The 23,536-nt window shown below is 40.7% G+C and overlaps 1 protein-coding gene and 1 long non-coding RNA gene across 2 annotated transcripts in view; both read left to right on the top strand.

Annotated features, from left to right (window-relative positions):
* The window catches only part of LOC126926234 (cyclic nucleotide-gated cation channel alpha-3-like), a 209,548-nt gene that overhangs the window by 106,680 nt on the left and 79,332 nt on the right, over positions 1 to 23,536 (top strand). The window contains exons 4-9 of the mRNA XM_050742478.1: positions 1,890 to 1,967; positions 14,423 to 14,700; positions 17,863 to 18,101; positions 20,650 to 20,864; positions 21,940 to 22,195; positions 23,055 to 23,309. Coding sequence (XP_050598435.1) covers positions 1,890 to 1,967; positions 14,423 to 14,700; positions 17,863 to 18,101; positions 20,650 to 20,864; positions 21,940 to 22,195; positions 23,055 to 23,309 — 1,321 coding nt within the window. The remainder of the gene's footprint in view (positions 1 to 1,889; positions 1,968 to 14,422; positions 14,701 to 17,862; positions 18,102 to 20,649; positions 20,865 to 21,939; positions 22,196 to 23,054; positions 23,310 to 23,536) is intronic.
* Positions 8,067 to 12,735, top strand: LOC126926258 (uncharacterized). Its single transcript, XR_007714451.1, has 2 exons — positions 8,067 to 8,414; positions 9,221 to 12,735. It is a non-coding gene; the product is annotated as an uncharacterized LOC126926258 (long non-coding RNA).

Raw genomic sequence — 23,536 nt, 5'->3', positions numbered from 1 at the left:
AGTGGTTTTTCGGTTTTCCTGCTGTCTTTCATTCGGTTCATGTGGAACCCATTTTCCCACCTTCTGGATCTTTCCCGTGGCTTTCAAACGTATGGAGACGGCTTCTCGTGTCACGTTTAATTGATCAGCGAGTTGTCGTTGCGTTTGAGCGTCATCCTCATCCAACGATGCTTGCAATTCGCTGTTTCGAAACTTTTTCGGTGGTCTTCCACGTTCTTCGTTCCTCGCGTCAAAATTGCCACTTCTGAATTTTTTAAACCACTCAAAGCACTGTGATTTACCAAGAGCATGCTCGCCGTAAGCTTCGACAAGCATTCGATGCGATTCTGCAGCAGTTTTCTTCATATGGTAACAGAAAATCAATGTTCAACGCTATTACAAACTATGCTGTTGTATGAAACTTGTGTTGTTCTGAGTCGAAAATGTTTGTGAGATGTCAACGAAGACTTTTGGCATCAATGGCGCAGTTTAGTGATAACTACATTATCAGCTAGGGCCATCTATAGGCAAATTCCGGTTTCATATTTACAGACCTGATAAGAAATGCTATCGTCGAAAACAGCCAACTGGTTGAAGTAAAGCGAGGAGGATCCAACCAGCGAGACAGTGGTCGTCGTTCTCAATGATCTCCAAAACTTCTCAAAAACCTTGCCGGAATGATCGTATGGCCAATCGCGCGAAATTTAATAAAACTTTGGGCAGCGGATTGATAAAGGTCCGCCGCGTGGAATTTACGTCGTTGATGGCAGAGCAGCGAATTAAAATTTCCGGTAGCAAACTGCTTCACAATTTCCTGATTAGCGTCTCCGTTTTGTTATCCGTCTGTTTCACCGTCGAAACTAAATTCCAGTTGCCAGCGACGCGTTCATCGCATTGGTCGTTGTTTCCGTTTGTTTCTGCTCTCTCGCTAACTCGCGAAATAGACGTTTAATTCATGAACGTGATTAGCGAGAGGAAGGAACGAAGCGGGTAAAGTTATAAGTATACAGTAGAATACGTAGCTTTAGTTCTCTGAATACGTTCTCATATCGGATGTTTAACATCGATGTTTACTACTGGCGAACAGTTGTTGTTAGAATAACTTTCGCATCAACGAAACGTTCTGTACGCGCATGTACGATTAGCATAAATTCGACTATAGCAGCTTTATTGATATCAATTTGGAAGTGCGGTGCACCACGAATTCTATTTATCGATGTTCAACTTGGTGCCGGAGTTTCGGTCAATTGTCGTCGTACTGGAAAATACTTAAATCGTCCGATTGTTTCATTCTTCTGAAATCCCTGGAACGAGGTTTAGATCGGAAGGATACGATATCCTATTCCTAGAAGTTGAGCGCTCCGAACGACTAATTATTTCTCCAATAACCTGGTTCGATCGTTACCTTGCGTGCGTGGCAGGTGTCCTGATACTAACGAGGGCGTAGAATTCTACAATTAAGTTGGAAACGTACGGTAACAATGGGAAAGCGGTGTAACAGAAGCGCATGAAACATCTACGTATTCACAGATCGTACGTTGCTCGGCGTAGGACGTTTACGCGTTTCATTGTCCACTTTAACGTAGAATACTCGTAATTAGCGTGAGCGGCAAGTTGGATAAAGTACGGCCAATGTGAATATGTTAAACTTTCATGTATCGTCTGTAGGTTGAGTTATTTGCAACAGGAAAACACGACATATTGATATAATTACTGGTAATATCGCGATACTTCTATCGATGCGTATGATATTATTCTCGCCTGCGTCGAATAATTTCCACATTATTTTATCGTTCTATTTGTCGTTATTCGATTCCATCTCCGTGTTTCTTCTTTCGATGTTACTCGCCACGTTCGTCTTTATGAATTTCAAATTCCGACGGATTAATCGTATCGTTGATAATTTGCAGACCCTGCTCATCGAATTTGGACTACGTATGAAACCGTACTTGGCCAACCAAATTATTATCCAATGCGTAGACGCTCGAGTACGTAACAATTAATTTATTACTGCAAAATATCGCACAGCCAAATCCGACACGAAAACACCTAATACCAGGCAATCTACCTCTTTATTCGAATGCTGTTAACTGTGTCTCCTTCCACCAGCCACTTCTTGTGCATCCAACGTCGCATCACCCGACTTGAATTTGAAGTTTACTCGAAAATTCGCCGTGTTTCGTAAAACTCGGCGGTAGACTGCGGATTTTTATGCGTCTCCAAGATATTTGAAAATATGCGAAATTTTACAGAATGCAATGATGTACGAAATGATAAATCGCGGTTCTGTGGTTTGTAATTCGCATAAAAATTCTCAGGCTGCAACAAACTCTATCGTATCCTTATGTGTTTCGTAATTGGTGTAAGCATTTTTATTAGAAACGTGTTAGGATAAACCCAGAGTCGCAAATTTGGCTTGCCCCTTTTCGCACGAAATCGTACACGAAGCATTTCCGGAGATTACGGCAAATGAACCTGCACCAGTTTCAAAATATCCTCACGAAATTCCATTTATACATGTTTGTAAATTTGAAAGTTTCATTCGAACAAACTAACGTTCGAGGGTGAGGGACAAACGCGTTTCGCGATGGCGACGAGTAAATTTGGCGGTTTCGCGCGATTCGGAGTTTGCTAATCTGCTGCTAGCTCGCTGGCCGATCGTTTCCGAGAGACGAGTATCAGCCGCGCGATTCGTGCGTTTCATTTTACAGTTGAAAACGCTTACAGCGAAATCAGAGGACATCGATCGCTTTAAAAGCCAGACAGGAAATGCATTTGCCGTTGCCGGCGAATTTCCTTTCCCAGACCTTTGCCTGCGCTCGTTTTATTTCGTCGGAGATAACGTTCAAGAGGGGGATCGTGAAATTCATTAAAATAAATTCTGAGTATAAAGTGGGCGCTCGGAGTTGGATCCTCGGAACGAGAACGTCGAAGGAGGGAAATCCTTTGGCGCGAGAAATCCCGGCGACGCCATCGGGGACGAGGAACAGCGTGCAGATCTCGGAAATATTATCCAGCGAGACGACCTTCTCCGGATAGGAAACACCGACTAATAGTCTCGAGGCCTGAAAATTCGCTGCATCCGATCCTTGGGCCACCCTCTATGCATACTTCGAGTCGAGATTGATTCCATTTCTTTAAATCGTAGGAGCAAAAGTACAAATTCTAGTTATACGATACGTAACTGCCTCTTATATTCCGAGCAACCTCGGTAATAAACTCGTTTCCATTCCTAAATTATTCCTCGGCTGGGTTAAAGCTTCGACGATCATTTTTTCTAATATTCGTTCATCTTGGGGCGAACAAAAGCGCGTATTTCTCGGCGTTAACCAAAGTTAGTATGCTAAACGGATGAACTCGGAGAGTACATCTATGTTACGGTGTACTCCTGACTGGTTCTTTTAGTACGCAATTTCACGCAAATTTCTCGTTTTCCTAGCGAATGAACCTCGCGATCGATGTGGCATCCGTGATATACTTCGCTTCCGTCGCGTAGGAAACCGACTTTAACCGTGGCGTACGCTTTCAAGCCGTATCGCGGCAAGATCCCGGTGTTTTCAGCTCGCTTGAAAATTTCACGTGTTTTTAGTACCGCGGAACTTTATGATGCGCACGTATTTTACTAGAAACATATTACCAAGTTGATGGAGGTTACGAGGCTGAGACGAGCGAAGAAGAAGCGGAAAGGAATATACTACTTGGTCGTGCAACATCATCGACTTAATTACTTGACTTTTCCAACGAACAAATATTCGAGACACTTGAACCGAGCTGGAGAAAGTAGCGAGCAAACGTACTGACAAAGATTCGATAAACGGACTTCCACCAAGTATCCTGGGCATCTCCTGCTATCGAATTTCAGGAAAACTGCGCGTTACAGGCATCTGTCGTTGGAACGCCGCGCCGTGGAGCGTGCGAATTTTGATTCTCGTGCCGAATGCTCGTTCAGATGCCGCACCGTGGATCCACTCGAACCGCTCGTTGCAGTCGCCAGTCGGGCAGGTTATTATTCGTCGCGGGGACGTTACCCTGCCCGAACTTGTATCGTATTAATTCGCCCCTTTCGCGGACTTCCGACCGGCAGAAGTTCCTTTGGGCCGGGGAAAGCGACCGAAGTCGGCGGAAAAATAAGTTTCACGGCTCTGGACGAAGAGCGTCCGCGGAAAGCCGGATATTGGAAATACGATACTTTCATCGGGCAACTTGGAAAGTGAATACACCCTTTAGAAAAGTTGCCGCGCTTCCGAAGGAATCACGTCGAGGAAATACACAAAGTGGAACGGTGTTCGTGGCGTATCGAGCCGGGACGAGCTCTGAAACGCGTTAACGAGATATCTTGCCGCGAAGTGAACAGGGCAAGAGATATTTTGCGGAAGTTCAGCCGACGAGAGCCACTCGATACACGCTGCCGGCGTCTTTCCAGCCTGACAAATTTCGCCTTTCTACCGTGGCTTTCCGAATCTTCGACGCGAGCGTCTGACGTCGAGCGTACGTCGTCGATTTTAACCAAACTTACCACGCGTTCCTCGACTATCGAAAACGCGATCCAAACACCGATAAACTGCAAATAGCTACGTCGAGATTCAGCGTGTAATATGCGCAGGTTTTAGAAAGATCGATGACGAAATGGCAAATATCGACGACCCAACTCGTAATACTTTGTTGCGGTATAGCCAGCTTTAAGGTATCCGAACGTCTTAAATCTTTAATCCCCTAAACTGTCTCGAGCGACATAAAAATTATTTTCAGATTAGATTTCATTGACATTTCATCGGCATGAAAAATAAGTAAACGATACGTACGTGATTATTTCTAAAAGCAGACGAGGACCCGGATTATCGATATTGGCTATGGATACGGTTATTTAAAATATTATTGCGAATATAATACGTCACTCTACTTCGTAATTATCTCGAGACCGGGGAACACTTTCGGAATGAAATTACTTAGGATATCGTTTCAACTGACACGTTATGTCATTCCATAATTATATAAGATAATTATTCGGGATAATTATGGAACAAATTAACTTGTTCCTTGTAATTATGCTTCAAATAATTATTCCAAAGATCGACATACATATCTCTTTATTGCCTCGTCTTTGCTATTATTTCCTTCGTCAAATTTTTCATTGGGAAATAAGGCAATAATTGCTGTTATTTGAGACGAGTCGATGTTGCCCGCCTCTCGCATATAGACCCGTAACGATATCGAAAATAACGGCGCGATATAAATTATTTCCAATTGTTATCTCCTGCTTCAACTTGGAATAAAATTTGTCCGACTCTGTTCTTCGATGTTTAACGGAGGATGAGGGACAGGATCGTTTGTACGCCGTGATCTTCCCGTAAATTTTTATCGATACCGCGCAACGCCTATAATAAACGTTGGTATTTCTTAAGACAGCGGCGTTCGATGTCGCAGTTACGACGTATCCCATAAAAGGAACTTGGCTTCGGAAATATCGTGCATGAGAAAGGTGGGATGGATCGTTTAGCGGTAATAAATGGAAGCCGTAAATTAAAAGGTTACGAGCGATGCACTGAAATCTGGTTTAATTTCTAGATAACGCGTATAAAGGACGCGTCTCGCCGCAGGATAGAAGTCAAGAACTGGAAAATGATCGTGGCTCTTACGATCCCTATTGTCCTGTTTAGAATTTCATTGTTTAACCGGCTATTGTCATACGCGGTGTCTGAAACAGCATCGCGCAAAGAATCGACAGAGTCTTTGCTATGCAACCGCTGCAAGTTCCTTTAGCTCCGTGTTGTCAAAATTCGATGCCTTCGACTGCAGCGTATTTAAATTATTGTATTTGCCAGATTGTTAATATCGTGCGAAATTGTATGTTTTCACGCGTGGTATTTCCTGATACGTTCAGCTTTTGCGATTAAAAAATGTATCGACGGAAATGGAACGGAATAGCGTGAAAGGACAGCTGTCGGAAAATTACTTATCGGTAAATTGAAATAGCTTCTGTAATAATGAGGCAACTATGGTGCGTGTATATATATGTGTGTGTAAATGTTATTACATATACGGCTATTAAACTTCACTTATCTTCTGAAAGAAATCCGTTAATTTAATTTTAATTAATTCATATTGCATCGCGAAGCAGTAGCTGTCTACTAAGTAGATAGAGAACGTCTGTCCAATTATTGACTTCTCTACTTATCAGGCAGAAGTGAATTTAAATTCGTTGATTGTACGTCGCAAAATGATACGACATTTATACAGGATCTCGCGGAAACCTCGCGGAACTCGTTCCAAACTCGTTGGAAACAAGTTATTGCACAAAATTGAAAATATATTTATATTTGTTCTGTATAAAAAGGAAATTGTTATATTTCGATAAATAGGAAATTTCAGGAAACAGATGTTCAATGACTTCTTGCGCCATGAATTAATTGAACAATTAATTAAACAATTTTTCAATCTCATTCTGCTGTCAAATTCATCTAATCAAATTCGTTTAATCAAATTCAAATCAAACTCATTGAAAGAATCTCTTCGCAAATTTTTCTCTGCAATCTCCGTTTTCAAATCTTTCTTTTAATAATTTTGTATACATGTAACTCGTCGGGTTACATGAAACTAATGTTATTACAGCTTAAAGCGATAAAACGTACGAAAGGACGAACCAAGCGGCGAATCCTCGTCAAACTTCGACTCTCAAACAGTACCGCGAAAATCACAAATAATAGGCGAGATAAAACGATGAATCGGAGACCACGTTCGATAGGATAGTAAATTCTAGGGCCCGATTCTTGCAGGAATTATCGGCCAATTGTATTTCCTTTCCGATGACAAACAATTCGAAGTTCGACAAATAATTGGTTCACCAAGTGCTGGAGTTCAAACGTTCTCGTCGGTCCAATTAGTCGGCTTCTCGCTTTCGGATAGTCAACAGTCAGTTGGCTCGGAGAATTCTGTCGCTTTCCTTTTTCCTTCGCTGTGTGTTTCGAATCGCTGTTTCATCAGGCATCGATCAATACGGCGCCAGAATCCCGCTTTGATACGAATTATAAGGCTTCCATGAGATGTCGTGAATCGACATCCTCGACCGAAAGTGAATGCTACGGAATGCAGTGGTAACATTGTACTTTGATCTGCATTATTACCTGCAATTGCCTGGATTAGTTTTATTTCATACGAGAAACGATCGAACAAAACAATTCGGTTTGTCTACCCTTGCTTTTGACTTTTGTTTAAAATATTTCTTTTTATATAGTATAGTATAGTAATTTAGGATAGTAGGCAATTCGAGAAATTTTATCTTATAAAATGAGCTTGAATGCTACCAACAATAACAATATCTTCATTCAGGGAAATACCAAGATAAATAATTCAGAAAGCAAAAATTACAAAAATATTTGAACGCTTTGTGTTGAGCTTCCCTCTCTTGCTACTGTGTATCTCGCCGATTTTGTATCACACGGTAAATGTATTCCCTGTGAAGTAACAATTTACTATTCACAAAGCTTTATGAATGCAAAACAATATTGGTGCTCAAGACATTCATTGTTTTCGCGTTGAAAGCAGGCAAATGCTTTGTAACGTTTCGTTGAAGATATAGGCATATACATTTTACTATAATAATTATACGTAGAATATTATATAAAGAAGACTAGAAACTATGTTAATGTAATTACCATAACAATTACATATGGAATATTATTCGACGAAGATTAAAGACCTCGGCAATGTAAAACGTTTCATTCGACGTTCGTTTACAGCTCTTTCAATAACTATGAAAGTGTAAGAATATTTTTAACATATGTAAAAGAGGTTTCGTAGCTTCCATATAAATGTTGCTATCGTATACAATGGGTAAAGATAAAAGAAACAAAGTAAATGTTACACAAGCACGAAAAAGTTATTCAAATAGAATTGTTTAACGTTAACGCAATTGAATAATCTACAATAATCTACAATAATCTACAAACATCGTCGAGAACGATCATAGGAATTCGGAAACGCCAGGAACCCGCCTGCGCGATCGAGGTGCGCAATAGCGCCGATCTCGCCGCGATGTCGATAATCGATAGCATGGTCGATGGAGCGATGTAGCGCAGGGTGGGGACTTGTACGGGGTGAAGAAGGTCAGTTCGTATTTCGATCGATTGGCAGATGCACGTGTTTACGACTAGACGAACAGAGCAACTTTATCGTTTCTTCGCGTTCGTGCTTATACGGAATACAGTTTAATATACTGTCTTTATTCGTCGTCCAAGATGTTCGTAAGCGAAAATCCGAGTTTAAATCGCTGCCATACAAGCGGATCTGGGCGTTCGCCAAGCAAGAGTCTAGAAGACCAACATGGCGTCGGAAGCAAGAACGTTGTGCGCGGGCATAACGTACGTATTCCTTGTCGGACAACAGAGGCCGGTGAGAATCTTTGGAGAGCCGATAGGACAATAAAGGAGAAAGACAAGGTGGGATACATTATTCTTTATAAGAGAAAATTCTAGTCGAAGCTCGTGTTGTTCCTCCGCGTTCTTCTTCCCGCCTTGCAACTGGGCATAGCTTTTAACATATTATCCGTTGGTTCACCCTTCCTAGTGGACGCAGAATTACGCCATTTCTTTTTCGCAATCTTGTAATTTTCAACGTGTTTCGACGTAAAAATCAAGTTTTATGATACTGAGTCGACTGGTTGGAAAGTTCTGCGTATATAAAACTCAACGTTTCTAACGTATTTAGTAGGTCACTTTGACGCCATATTGGCTAAAAATGGTCGACTTTATATACGCATAACTTCTGAACCAGTGAATTCAATATCTTAAAACCCGCATTTTCGGATTTTACACGTCGGAAACTACAAGATTCCAGATAAAAAAATCGATAATTTTGCGTCCCCCAAATGTTATACGCGGACCTTTTACCTCGATAACGTAGTTATTTTTAGTCGAAAGCTATACTTACTATAAGTACGTATCGAATAGAATATTAAATTTAGGATTTTTTCCACCCAAAGTACGAATAATATTGGCTAGACTACAGTATCTTTCCCTTATGTAAGATTTTATTTGCTACATCGATTTGGATACTGATAATAACGCGGTATTCAGATACTTCGTATACGATATATATGTTTAAATAAGTAACAAAAGTTTGTTCTCGACGATTCGATAATTTTGGAATATGTTATTACATGATCCTAAATAACTTTTTCACATACGTATAATACCATCGGTCGACCTAGTTTTTCTAGACATTCGCAAAAAACTGCCAATACTAGGTGGACATCGAATCCTGCTCGTTTTGTGTATCTGTGACACAGCCAAAAACACAAACAATGCCGACACGTTTGCCGTTTGAGGATCTCTTTACATCCATCAGCCATCGATCTCCTCCTCGTTTCTCTCTCTGCATATTAAACATTGCGAATCGAAATAAAAAACTTCTGTATAAACCTCGTTTATAACTGCGTATGCGAGCGTTTGCGTTGTGATTCGACACAAAGAAAATTATGTATAACATATATTTTTACTTCATTCTGTACATCTGTTATTATTTTACACGCACATTGCCGACCGATATAATAATGTAATATAATATGATATAGTATAATAACATGTACGGCGATACAGATGCACAATTTATAGACAGAATTTACTGTAGTGATTAACTAAATTCTATGGATGTCGATATATAGGTCAATATTTTTCGATAAATTTCAATCCTCTTACAATTGAATACACGATTCGATTGCAGGCTTGTAAAATTTAGTATGTTTAATGGTTTCGCAACTAACGAATGCGGATTTTGTCGCATTTCCTTACTTGCCAGCCCAAAAAATTCCACATTTTCATGAACTTTGCCAAATGGATGAAAAATTGGTTCCTAAACAGATGTTCCTTTCGCCTAGCAAATGTTCGACGAGTATACTCGACGTATTACGAATCTTTTCACGTGTCTTCATACGTCTTTGTGTATTCTGTGTACATTTTAAATACAAATGTGTAGTAGTATCGTTTTGAGCGTGTTGAGATCGTAGTTTGAAACTGGAAGAAAAAGGAATGCTCGGATATTTCGGAATTTAATTTTCGGCCTTTTTTGTGATGTAATAATCCTTTATAGAAAGTTTCCGTCGCTACAAAATTTTATGCTTCAATCGTGTATCTCAGCTAGCATTTATGCACACATGTCGCACATAAAATCATGATTTCTTTTCTCCTTTTTTTTTTTTCTTTTTTTTCTTTTCATTAGACGATACTGGCCATAAAACGCGCCAACGAAATCGAAGCTTCAAACGCGCGCTGTAAAATTTCAATTTGAACACAGTCTTTGCTTTCCTTTTTTGCCGTCTACGCTGCCATCTGATACGTAGCTCGGGAAAGAGAAGAGGCTATAGATTGCGTAGGACTTGGTTCCAATATTTTTTCGTTTCATCGAAACATTCTGTGTAGCACGCTAGAATTTTCGTTGCAAACATTTGCTACAATTCCCCCTGCTACGATCAATTTTACTATAGCCATATCTGATTCTGAATTTTTAACGTCTGTTAACAAAGCCCATTAAAAATTCGTGAAAGTTTGTTGCGGCTGTTCGCGAAATAAAAGAAGCTGCAAATTTAGTTTCGGTACTTCGTATGCGTTTTGTCTATTCTTTGAATTTTATTACTTCAGATATATATAAATATTAAATGGATAATACATCTCTACTACAGAGCAATATTTTGCAATGATTTGTTTACGATATTGACTTCTAAATTCTTGCTAACTGGCGTCACAAACGAACAAAACTTACAGCTAATAGCTGAGGTATTTCGGTACCGGAAACTCGTATAAAGTTTCATATACGAGGTGTGACGATAAAGTTTCGAGAATAATCCTATTTCCATCAAAGTTGCGAGAAAGTAAGTAGACAGTTACGTGTCTCCACTGTGAAGCTTGATCCTTCCTCTACCAGCATGCCAAAGAGAAACATTGTCGATTGTTTTAGTCGTGTAAAAGTTGGTTCCTGTAAAAACGTGTCGAATGTCAATAGGAAAACTGGAACGCCATTCAGAACAAACATTCTGATAAAATTTTTGGTGGATAGCGATTAAACATGGACAAAGACTTTCAAAAAAATTGACCGACGTTAAAGCTACATACGTTTTTTTCGATTGGTCAAACAGATAGATATTAATACCGTAGTAAATTAAATATCTTTTTATTTAACTTTGCGTTTTTTATTTAATCCAATGTGTAAATAATGTCCAGAATAATTTCTAACTTTATCAATATTATTTTGTATTTTATATCGTAAGTTATGTTGCAAATACTAATTATCTTTGCAACGTATCCCGTGTCAGATACACATTGTATAATGTATCACTCGAATTTAATTAATCGAAGTAAATATTATAAGATGGTAAAATAATTCAGCTGTATTGCTTGTAGCTCAAGTGGTACGTAATATTTAACATTGAAATTAATACCGAGCTGCAAATTATTTGTTGCTCTATTCGATAAATTTCATCAAAATGGGAAATTATTTGATCTTCAGAGAAACTAGGATTAGTTAATACGACTCATTCTCCAGAATTTTTATTGTTTATCTTCGTTTCAAACAAGGTTTGTCCAAGTCTAGTGTACCAGGTGTGTAAATATGAAACCGGAATTTTTGTATAGAAAATACACGTTTATGAAAATGATTAAAAATATTTTATTCGAAGTATCGCCCATCGCTAGCTATACATTTTTCCCACCTGTCTGGCAATTGGTGGATGCCACGCCAAAAAAAACTGTCGCTCTTTTGAGGCAAACCAGTCATCGAGGCATTTTCGTACATTTTCGTAAAAAGTGAAGCGCTGGTCAGAAAGTGCGTGTCCCATCGATGCAAATAAATAGTAATCGAACGGAGCCAAGTCTGATGAGTAAGCCGCGTGCGAAAGTATTTCCCAACTGAACGCTTCGATCGTTTCCTTGACCGGTTTTGCTGTATGCGATGGTGCATTATCACGAAGCAAAATTACTTTGTGTTGCCCTTTTCGATATTCTGGTCGTTTTTCGCGCAAAGCTCGATTCAAATCGATCATTCGTTGTCGGTAGCGCTCAGTATTAACGGTTTCGCCAGGTTTTAACAGCTCATAATAGATCACACCCTTCTGATCCCACCAAACGCAGAGCATCGTCTTCCGTCCATAGCGATTTGGTCTTGTAGTCGATGTCGGTGGTTCGCCTGGAGCTGAATATATCCACTTTTCATCGCCAGTCACAATTCGGTGGAGAAATGACTTTCTTTCGTATCTGGCGAGCAGCATTTCGCAAGTGGTTTTTCGGTTTTCCTGCTGTCTTTCATTCGGTTCATGTGGAACCCATTTTCCCACCTTCTGGATCTTTCCCGTGGCTTTCAAACGTATGGAGACGGCTTCTCGTGTCACGTTTAATTGATCAGCGAGTTGTCGTTGCGTTTGAGCGTCATCCTCATCCAACGATGCTCGCAATTCGCTGTCTCGAAACTTTTTCGGTGGTCTTCCACGTTCTTCGTTCCTCGCGTCAAAATTGCCACTTCTGAATTTTTTAAACCACTCAAAGCACTGTGATTTACCAAGAGCATGTTCATCGTAAGCTTCGACAAGCATTCGATGCGATTCTGCAGCAGTTTTCTTCATATGGTAACAGAACATCAATGTTCAACGCTATTACAAACTATGCTGTTGTATGAAACTTGTATTGTTCTGAGTCGAAAATGTTTGTGAGATGTCAACGAAGACTTTTGGCATCAATGACGCAGTTTAGTGATAACTACATTATCAGCTAGGGCCATCTATAGGCAAATTCCAGTTTCATACTTACAGACCTGATATATCCAACACTGTTTCTTGAACTCTTTTCATTCGCGACCTGAGTTATGAACGTAAAAATATAGCTGAAATAAATACACAAAACATTAATCGCCAAGGAATCCAAGAAATTTAATTCGAAACGATCCTTTGACGACAGATAATTCACGTTTGAATTGAAGAAACCGCAGTACAATTTGACACATTTCCAGAACAAGTAGTTGATGAACGATGATTTCATTTTTCCTGAAATACTTTCGCAAAGCAAAATTCGTTGTCGGAGATTGGGCCACCGACTCGAACAGGATCGCCTGTTGCTTGTACGGTGCAAGTCTGTATCGAATCTATTTAGTTAGAATATGATTGGAATCTCGTCGCTGTACCAGTTTATAAGCAATCTCGAGATACAGACGATGACACGTCTGCAAGCGACTTAGATGGTTTCCGTAGGATCCCGAACAGCCTGTCCACTTTGATAACTATGTCGAAGGTTAGCAAGGTAGCGCTGTAGGTCAACCGAAGTACCAGGCCCAAGGGGAAACGATCGTCGTACTCGCGAATTGCTCGTCTACTGCGCCAAGGCTTTATAACGCGTCTCTAGAGTTTCCGTAGCTTGCAACTACCAGAAACGCTGGTCCGCGTTGTTGGCTTTTCTCTTTCGTGTCGAACACGCTCGATATTTTGAATTTTATTTCAGATAGCGACACGAGGATAGGACACACGTAAGTTCTTATCTAGTTCAGTTACAGTTCTTGCGTATTTGCTTGTTCCACACCGATTCCTTCGAACGAATATCATTGTACCCTTTCACGTTTATCTTCTTGTCGATTGCACCTTGATACCCTGACACGTGTAGATAACTTGTTCAGGCAAAATACACGTTCCCTACGTAGAGATATTTGGACGAGAACTTGTAATTTATTGTCACAACATAGTTTCAACTGAACGTCTCTGAGATCGTGCAATTACCTTTACACTTCGAGTAGAAGGCGAATCGCATTTGCGTATCTTTTTATTTCTAAGACGGTGTAACGTGTTTCTTGATAATTGTTACCGATTCTGTCAACTTCGCTGATTCACTGGAATTGGTAATTTTCGTTGCTTCGCCTAAATACGGAAAGACAGGAAATTGTTAAGCTGGATATTTGAAAAATACTTTTTCGATCGCCAATTAACGCCCGAAGCTAGCTCGAAATAAACAATCCAATAAAAAAGAAAAAAGAAAAAAAGAAAACGGGGTAAAGGGAATATTTCCACTCGACGAATCGAATATTCCCGTTCTTCGAAAAATATAATAGAAAACTGACGATCGCTGGCCATGGCTTCGGCCTCCATCAGCGCAGTTATAAACCGGTCGTGGTGTTTCATTCCCTGAACCCTGCTAATTATTAGCCTGTCCGTGAAACCGGGAAATCCAATGCCCGACATCGATCTCGGCACAGTTATACGATGTTTGGCGACACTTTGTACGCGATATGCGATCGATAGCCGCTCAGTCGATTCTAATCGACAGCCCTCAGCGAGTTTTTGCTCGTTAGCGAGACGCTGTTCGAAAGAAAAGCGAGAAAGAAGCGATAAGACGGAAGAAAAGTGCTAGAGAGAAGAAAGACGGTGGCTAGGAAGGGGAACGAGGGAGACGAGAATCAAGCGATTTCCCTTTTGTTACAGGCATAATCACAGGGAGTGGCGGCGGAGGAAGAGATCGGTACAGCGGTGGTTCCGCTTCCGCTTTGAGCTGCGGCGGCGAGAAACTCCGCGAGGACAAACAAGGGAGGATGCTGGATGGCAAGACTGGGATCAGAAGAGAGAAGGAAGAGGACACGAAGAGCGCTGACAACGTTTCCAGGGGTGCTATACCTTCCAGGCAGAGCCTCCTGGAACTGGTCAGCAGCAAATGCATGAGCCGCCACACGCCCACTCATCATTATTATCATCAGCAACAGCAGGTCAGTACGACGTCCGATAGTCACGAGGCAAGATGCCCAAATCCGCCGGTTCAGAAGATCGCGAAACTTTGCCCTAACTGTTGAGATTATTAGATGTATAAAGAGAGAAAACGCGTGGATAAAGTGTAAGGTAGAAAATATATATATTTAATTTAATAGAGAAGTGTAATAATAAGTAGGAATGCAATTTGAGCTGGTCCAGATCCGCACGCTAGCGCCTATCTACTGTTTATGGTCTGCCTTCGTGCTAGTCTTTTGTCTATATGCTGTCGATGGCTTCAGCGCCTGAGAAAACCAGATGTAGAGTTTTCGTAGAAGTGGTGACCACTTCAACACTAACTTATGCAGAGGATATACAGGGTGGACATACAACTAAATCTGCATTATTTGTTGTCCTATAAGAAACCGGAGGAGAAAGTTGCACTCTCTCAGAAAGCGCGTTTTGGTACTAGTAATATGTAGTTTTTATTTTCTTCTTTTTGCTGATCCCTCTTTTACGTGATTTTCAGATCACCGATATTTGGTTTGGAGATCAGACGGAAGTGACTTTGTTCGATCAGAATTATCGTTCGGGTAGAAAACTTATCGGTGTCATAGCGAGTCGTAACGGAAAATTGGAAACCAACCGAACGTTCAGGAGTTAATTGGTAATCCCCTTAGAGCGAATTTGGGTAGCAGAAAAAATTGCGCCATACGCGTCTGCGTGTCCTCTCTCCATATATGTTGCCTTAAGTTTCAAACTTTTCTGAATTCGCAGGTTGACGATGTTCCCTCGTCGGTTCGCCTATTCCGCGAGTGTTTCGCTGATTGCATCGATAGTAGGCTTGGCGCTAATTGCGTTATTAAGTCCGACGATAGGATTAATCCTGGTACGTGTTCCGCGAGTTAGAACCGATCCAATAATCGCGTGGCTTTTCAGTGCGATCGAGTGAGTTTAATAAATTCGAGCGGTATAATTGAGCGGCTAGAGGATACGTGATACGAAGCTTGCGGAGGGAATTTTTGCTCTTTGGAATGTTCTTCTCGCGTTCTGTTAGCGATCTAGCGAAATTACATTATCGATCAAACGTCCTGTTAAATTTCCACTGAAACGAGGAATTGCCACGTCGAAGAAAGAAATATTACAAGAGCATTTGCTCGAATAAACGTTTCATCCCCGTTAGTGTTCCCAACACGCGGTATTCGCGATTTATTTGACGTTATGGGGGCCATTTATGCACATGCGACTAGATTGTACCGCCTCGTGAAAACACGTGCAACCACAGCTGCGCTCAAACCACATGTATATTTGCAACTTGACGTGGGAACAACTGTTCTAATGTCAGCGGAGCATGGAGTTTATTTAGCGTGTGATGTTTCTTCATTTTCGCTGGTAATAGGCTTAGCAATAATTCTTTGCGTCTTTGATAATTGAATCGTAGAAACGCAGTTTGTTCAATTTAATTTCGCGTTATCATTATGGAAAAAATGTTACTTTATCAACTTCTCCTATCAACTTCTCCTTCGTGTTTGTACCTCTTCGGATGTCTTCTCGTTTCGAAGAATTTTAATCGTGAAAAGCGTAGAATACACAAAAGATGGAAAAATATGAATGGAAGCAAGTTAAATTTACGTGTCATTGAAGACGAATGTTAACCAAACTGGAAACAGAGCACTCTCCTGTTGCAAATCTTGATTTGCATCCCTTATTCGAACATTCTACTTTCATTACACTCGTCAGAAATCCATCGAACCTCGAATCAACCTTTAGTCGCACCACTTCGTTCGATGCTTCCTTCATCCGACCGTATCATCCCAGTGCTTTTCCATTCTTTTCAGGCACCGTATTGTCTCTTAATTTCCTTCGCAGTGCCATTGTGTCAACGAAGACGACCTCCATTGTTCGTGCGAAAGCTACAGAAAAAGCAGTGCCTAAACCGGAGTCCGGGTAATCACTGGGAGAAAAAACAATTTCCCAAACGAAGAACAGTAAAAAGATAAGGGAACAAAGAAAGGAAGAAAAAAGGAAAACTGTTCCTGAAGATTTTAAGCAGACTGGCATGACAAAGGGATAAATCCTTCCGGTCGGAAGGACACACGACGGAAGCTCGTTTTTAATCAAATAAATTGTCTGTATCAACTTCTTGGATGGACCGTTCTAGACCTTCTCTCAAGAAATCCATTTGATTCCCATCTGCTGTTCTTAACGTCGCTTCGTCTAATAGCCACCGCTGTTGCTTCTCCGATGGAGCCGACAAAGTGGCATTTAACCTTCTCCATATTCGTACACTCCACTGTTCGTATTTTGGGAATCGAAGACGCTTTTAGCGTGTACGCTGTCGTTTGACTTTTTTGGCAAATGATTATCGATATGCTTAAGAAGTATACTTCAAATAAATACTCTTCGAGGTACGAAGATTGTCAGAGTGGTTTTTCAATGGTTTTTCAATTTTCATGGAGATAAATAGATTGTCGACTGAGGCGTATCTGTCATCTCTTAATTGCAAAATAATTTTTGTATCTTTTTGGCGGATCCTTAGTAGCATACCGTTTTGGGGTTAATATTATTCATTCGTTTGGACAATTGAAATAGCGAGTAAATGACAAAAAGGAGGCAAACGATAGAGAAAAATTCAGATTATACTTGATTCATCTTATAGTTTCGTCCTTTATTTAGTTATAGATTCAGCCTTACAGCGAATCACAGAACTGTATCTCCCAGTTCCAATATCCACATTCATTTTAAGTTTAAACACTTTCCCTAACGAAGATGAGCTGAACAACTGAAACGCATTTATCATTGTCCAATCGACTGGCATTTATTTTATTAAAATTCAAGTGGTGTCTTCCACTACACCGTTAACTTTGTTCCGCGAGGCTTTCCTCGGAACTCGACATTCGTATTCGAATTTGCAGAAGTTTGCAACACAAAGTAATCCCGGGGCGAGCATAGACAGCAAGAACTTTATAAGACGTGATATCGAATTTTCCATTCGACTGCACCATGCTTTTCGTTATTATACCCTCAATTTCTTTTTCTTTTCTTCTTAAATATAATATTTTATTCTACCACTGTAAACTTTCCCTCCGTTTATTTTAAAACGCTTTTCAAACGTTTATTTTCAAACGCTCACTGTGGAATTGTGTACCAATAATAATAATAATAACAAGAATATGTTACAGGTGTACTCGGTACCGCAGCGATATTTCAGTTCGTCCCGCGACTCGCTTCAGGGGGCTTACGTGAATCGCGGCGCCAGTGAGTTCGACCTAAGCCGCAAACCGAAGAGGAGGGACCAGCTGAGGGGCAGATTCAAACTGCCATACACCGTCGCGCTCACTTCTTCGCGCGACCAGTCGCACCTGCACACGCCAGCATCCGTCAATCATCTCAGCAATAGCAGCTGTAACGGCACCGAGACGTGAGTATCCGATCGCGTCGTATCCGCTCGAGACACCCTCTTCTACCGTCGCTAGGATCTACGGGTACCCGAACTTTCGAGCACTCGGATACGCCAGCTCGATTAAGCAACCAGACAATGAGCTGCTGGTTATATTATATTATATTATAAATTTATAGCGTAGAAGAATGGCTTCTCGTACGTACATTTGAGCAATCGCGAAAGAAAAGTCGATTCCGGATATTCTAGTACTCGGATTCAAGTTCGGATACCTGGATCTTCAGGCTCATATGCTGTTCTTCGGCAGGAGGATAACACCGAGTGCTCCGAGTGTTTGGATAATAAGAGCTGTGCTTGAAGAGAGTTACTTTGGATCAAAGTCTATCGAGCATTTTTTACAAAGCTATAGTCAATCGGCTGCTGCGAGAACTATAAACGCTTGCTTTGTCATCAAGGTTCGAGCTCGTGGTACAACGATAATATAAATTTACAACGCAACTTCCACGAAGAAAATTTGAAGTAAACGCGAAGAATTCTTAGAAAATTATTAAAATATTATTAGAGATCGTAAAGGATGCATACGTTCGATAACATGGCAAAAGTCTCGTCGATTATGTACCTACGATAGAATCAAGCGTTTGTCTTATCTATGCGCTGCGTTTTTCACGCTCTATCGTTTCTGTCGATACGCTTCCGCGCGACTTTTACGGGCCACTCGTTCGTCTGAGCTATGTACGCGCTCCGAGGCACAGTTACGCGACTCGAGTCACTTTGACACAGCCGGATAAACGGGAAGTTAGGTGTCTGGTTGTCGTATCCAAGGCAAGTTCGTTTTGCGCTCGTGTATTCTATGCCAGGCCTGTTGTCTGCAGCACGTGACACAGACCAATGCCTGCAGTGCGCGAATGTATCCGCAGCGGCGTGAAATGGCGAATGTACGGTGGTGAGCCGGGGGCGTAATTTTTGTCGGTCGTTACTCAGGCATGGTGTGTTTGACGGCAGGAGATCTAGCGTTCGATGGTAACCTGAAGTGGTAAATATCTAGCAACAAACGCTCGTGCAACGTGAAAACGTCGAGTGCACGCGTTGTGGCATGGAACGAACGTTCGAATCCGGCTGTGAGCTGGAACGAATGGTAATCCTGGTAGCATGGATTATTTGAAAAGTATTTGACTCTAACAACCGTTTCTTGCAAAGCGCGCGTACACTGCTGTCCATTGCGTTGGCTACCAGCAACCGGACCTAGGAATCGTCGTATCGTGCGATACAGCTTTGCAGCCGAGTAATGTGTTGTAACGATATTTTATTTATGCGAATACAAATTCATCGATGGACAGGGACGCGGAGCAACGTATTTTTGCAAAAGAATCGAAAGCTTATTTCTTCTAATTTTTCTACAGCGTGATCAATTTTAAAGCAATTTCCAATATGCATCGAAAGCTGGTTTATACACGTTTCACGATAATAAATTGTTCGATGTTTTCCACCTGGTGATTTCCTATCAGAACAAACGATACAGTCCCGTTTTCTTTCTTCCACGTCGCGAACACGTAGTTTATTCTAGCGAATTGCGGATTTCTTTTATTTATCTATTCTTCGATATAGGAGTATAAAATTCATGTAAACAGACACAGATTTTCAAAAATAATATTGCCGCATCGCAGGATAAAATAGTGGAATCGTGCGAATTTCTAGAAAAGCTGTTTGCTCGCTTTGGTATAACTATACCAGTGGAAAGGGATTGCGTGACACAATAAAATGGCAACTTGAGAGTAATTTTCTGTCAAAGAATATACATATATAATATATTTAAAATTTATCTCCAATGAAACGATAAGATCTTTCGGCAAACTTGTGTAAAGCTTCGTTATATAATTTTGATGCAAGTTTCCTCGGCGTTGTAAAATCGCTTCTTTCAGTTCGGAAACAGCATTATATTGCTTCCATTATGCTGCTTCGTACAATAGCCTATTAAGTCTTCCTCAGGCGATTTTCTATGATATTAAGATCTTCGGATCTTTCTGCCCAATTTAAAACACGTAATATATCTTCCATTTATTATAGTTGTGTCTCTTGAGAACGCTATTAAAGAACGTCAAAAAATGGAAGAAGAAGAAAAACATATAATCGTAAAATACTCGTATCCAGGTTGGATGCGTGTTGGAGATTCCAAGATAACGTTCGTCTGGCAAAACGAAACTGTACATTTATTCGCGCGATTCGATGCATTTTTTAATCCTCTAGCAAAAAAAGGAAAAAAAGAAATATTAAGCTACTTGGTTGGAAAAACGACTAGTATGAAAGATATTTCAACTTTAATCCTGTAAAATGTCCCGAACATGGAGATCATTCTGAAAGTTAAAGTACGAAATCCGATTGCGATATTAAAAAAAAGAAAAGCGCCGTTGCGCGATTACGAACTTTCGAAACTCGAGTGTCTCTGGTTTCCAGCGTCCTCGTATTAAAATATTAGAAAACTTGATCGCGCGGAGTTTCTCGATTTTCGCTCCAAGCCCTTCATTTGTCGCCTAATGTTTTCACGAGTCATTGTGCTGTTAATTTTCCATAGTAGGTATACGGCGCAGCAACAGCAGCAACAACGTGGTAACAGAGGCTACCCTGGACAAGCAGGAACAAAGGGTTTTCGTACGGGTGCCCCTAATTGGTCCTTCATCTTCGATCCCGCGGGACGTCTCTGTTATTACTGGTCGATGGTGGTCTCCCTTGCCTTTCTCTACAACTTCTGGGTCATCATCTACAGGGTCGCCTTCCAAGAGATAAACGGTTAGTCGTTTGCTCCGCGACTCGATAGATTCCATGCAAACGTTTTGACTCGGAAGAACGGCCGCATCTCGTCCAGGCGTTTCGCCTATGTTAAGTTTACAGCGATTGACAAAGTATTAATTATGTTTTTATCGTACCTTCTTTCACCCTTTTAGAGGAGCAATTCTAATCGACCCTTTAGACGGGCAGCTTCGAAGAAGGTGAATTTAATTAAACGTAGATGTTTCTCTTGACAATTTTCGGAATTTAAGAGATCGGTCAGCTTATTATACCGTACGTCTGTAAATATAATAAAAAGCAATTTGCATACGCGTGCGTTCAGCGCGGACGGAGATGCGCTGTCGGAATGGAAATATGAAACAAGCATCGAATTCGATTTTATTTATTTTTATTTTATCGTAATATTTGTTTAAATCGACAATACAATTCCACGTTACGCGTAACAGTGTGATTTTAACGAAGAAAGATTTGCTCCTTTATCGGGAAATGGCGAATAGAAAAATAAGAAAATAAAACTCGACTTACCGAAGATAATCCTATCAGATATATGTATGTAAAACTTTGTGAAAATTATTGAAAATCATTGTAGACCAGATATTTTATTATCGAGGCAATTTGAGTTTCCTGGATTAAAATTACTTTGATTTTCTTGCTTATCTCCTTAAGAAATGATTCTTAGCTATTTGCCAGAGCTGAAGAAAGAAAGGAAGAAAACGTAACATCCCATTGCTCGCCTCCAAGTAAATGCTCGACTTAGTGTAAAGCTTCGTACAAAAAAATGGTGGATTCGTAGAATTAAAAGCTTAAAAAGCTCTCACTTATAGACTTATGGGATTATGTATGCTAGTCTCGAATTGTTTAAAGAGTTTAACTTGGAATTGCTTATACGAGAATATACTTTAACATCTTGATACCAATGCGATGCATAATTCATTGAATCGATAGGACTATCGCATTTATATCTGTAATTAACTGATAAGAACAAAATATTATCGATATCTAATAGCGTGTAAGAATCGTATCGTTTAAAAATGCCTACGTATCTAAAATGGAAATGTGATTTTATGTTATTTAGGCGAAACGCGCTGGGTGTGGTTCTGCTTGGACTACTTTTCCGATTTTTTATACGTGCTGGACATAGTGTTTCACATTCGAACCGGGTACTTAGAGGACGGTGTCTTGCAAACGGACGCGACGAAGCTGCGAAATCACTATACAAACAGCACTACGTTTTACATGGACATCCTGTGCCTGCTGCCCCTCGACTTTTTATACTTATCTATAGGATTCAACAGTATACTTCGAGGTTTTAGGCTCGTGAAAATATACCGGTGAGTGCGAATCTCGATGGAATTTCCAATTATCCACGGACAAGCCGACAGAATATTTTACATTTAATCAACGTGTTAAATCGATTTATATTTAATCAGTACGTTAAATCGAGTTGTATTTATCTATATCAGTCGACTTTTATGTTGCAATCGCGCTTTAATTTTAACAGTCGATAGACAATCGCAATGATCGAGTAAGATATTTGACACGAAATTGAAAGGAGAAGTCGCGCGTATCGATAGAACAATCTCTGTATATTTCGATGGAACTAGAGACGCGTCTCGACGTTAGAAAAGTATCATTGGATGAGAAACGGTGGAAGTTTCGCTTAACCATATACCGAATAAAGGTTGCCGAACTGTGCTCGTGTATTGACCACGTTCCGTTTATCACCTACTTTCCTCTCCTCATCTTTTTGCTTTAGAAAGTTTCCCAGGATAGCGCAAAACAATCGAATGCTCAAACTTTCTTACGGCACTTGCGAGGGCACGTTATTTTTGGATCCTTCGCTTCGAGCTGACTCTCTCGCGAGTTTTACAAGTCTGTCCATATTAAACTCGAAATTCTGCGTAAACATTGTCGCTTCATGAATGGCAAGAACGTAACAGAATTATACTCCAAATGTTGAACGAACAATTAACGAAACAATAGCTACTCGATCATTGCCTGGAATAAATTATGCTCGAATTAAGTCTGAAACTCACGGTACAACGCGAACATAGAATCTGTTGTTTCTCAAAATATGCCAAAGTTGATCTAGACCCTTACTCGAGCTTCCCATTCGATCGATGAAGGAAAACACCGTGACGAGCATGTTGGAATCTCACGCAACCTTCTTTGTTGCATTGCCACACACAGGTTCTGGGCGTTCATGGACAGAACCGAACGACACACCAACTATCCGAATTTATTCCGCTCCACATCCTTGATACATTATTTACTGGTGATCTTTCACTGGAACGGGTGCCTCTATCACATTATCGATAAGAACAACGGCTTCGGCAGTAAGAACTGGGTATTCAGCGACTCGGAGACCGCGGACGTGGTGAAGAAATATTTGCAGAGCTACTACTGGTGCACGCTGGCCCTCACCACCATCGGTGACCTGCCCAGGTAATTCGATTTTCCTCTCCCTGTTTCATCGCACTGTATTTCAGCCCACGCTGCTTTCCACGGGAGAATCAAGAGCTTTGCTCGAACCCCGAATGTTATAAAGTAGGAGAAAAAGCAGGATGTTTAAAAATGGCCATTTTTTGGTGCTCCTTGAGAGCGAGAAATTCTCGCAGGACATTCTAGAGCGTCTAACGTCGCAGGTAATTCGATTTCTCCCTATTTCATCC

The sequence above is a fragment of the Bombus affinis genome, chromosome 17 (genome assembly GCF_024516045.1).
Source record: "Bombus affinis isolate iyBomAffi1 chromosome 17, iyBomAffi1.2, whole genome shotgun sequence".
In the NCBI taxonomy this organism is placed as follows: domain Eukaryota; kingdom Metazoa; phylum Arthropoda; class Insecta; order Hymenoptera; family Apidae; genus Bombus; species Bombus affinis.
Note: the sequence above shows the minus strand (reverse complement) of the source record. Positions and strands in the feature narration are given on the sequence as shown.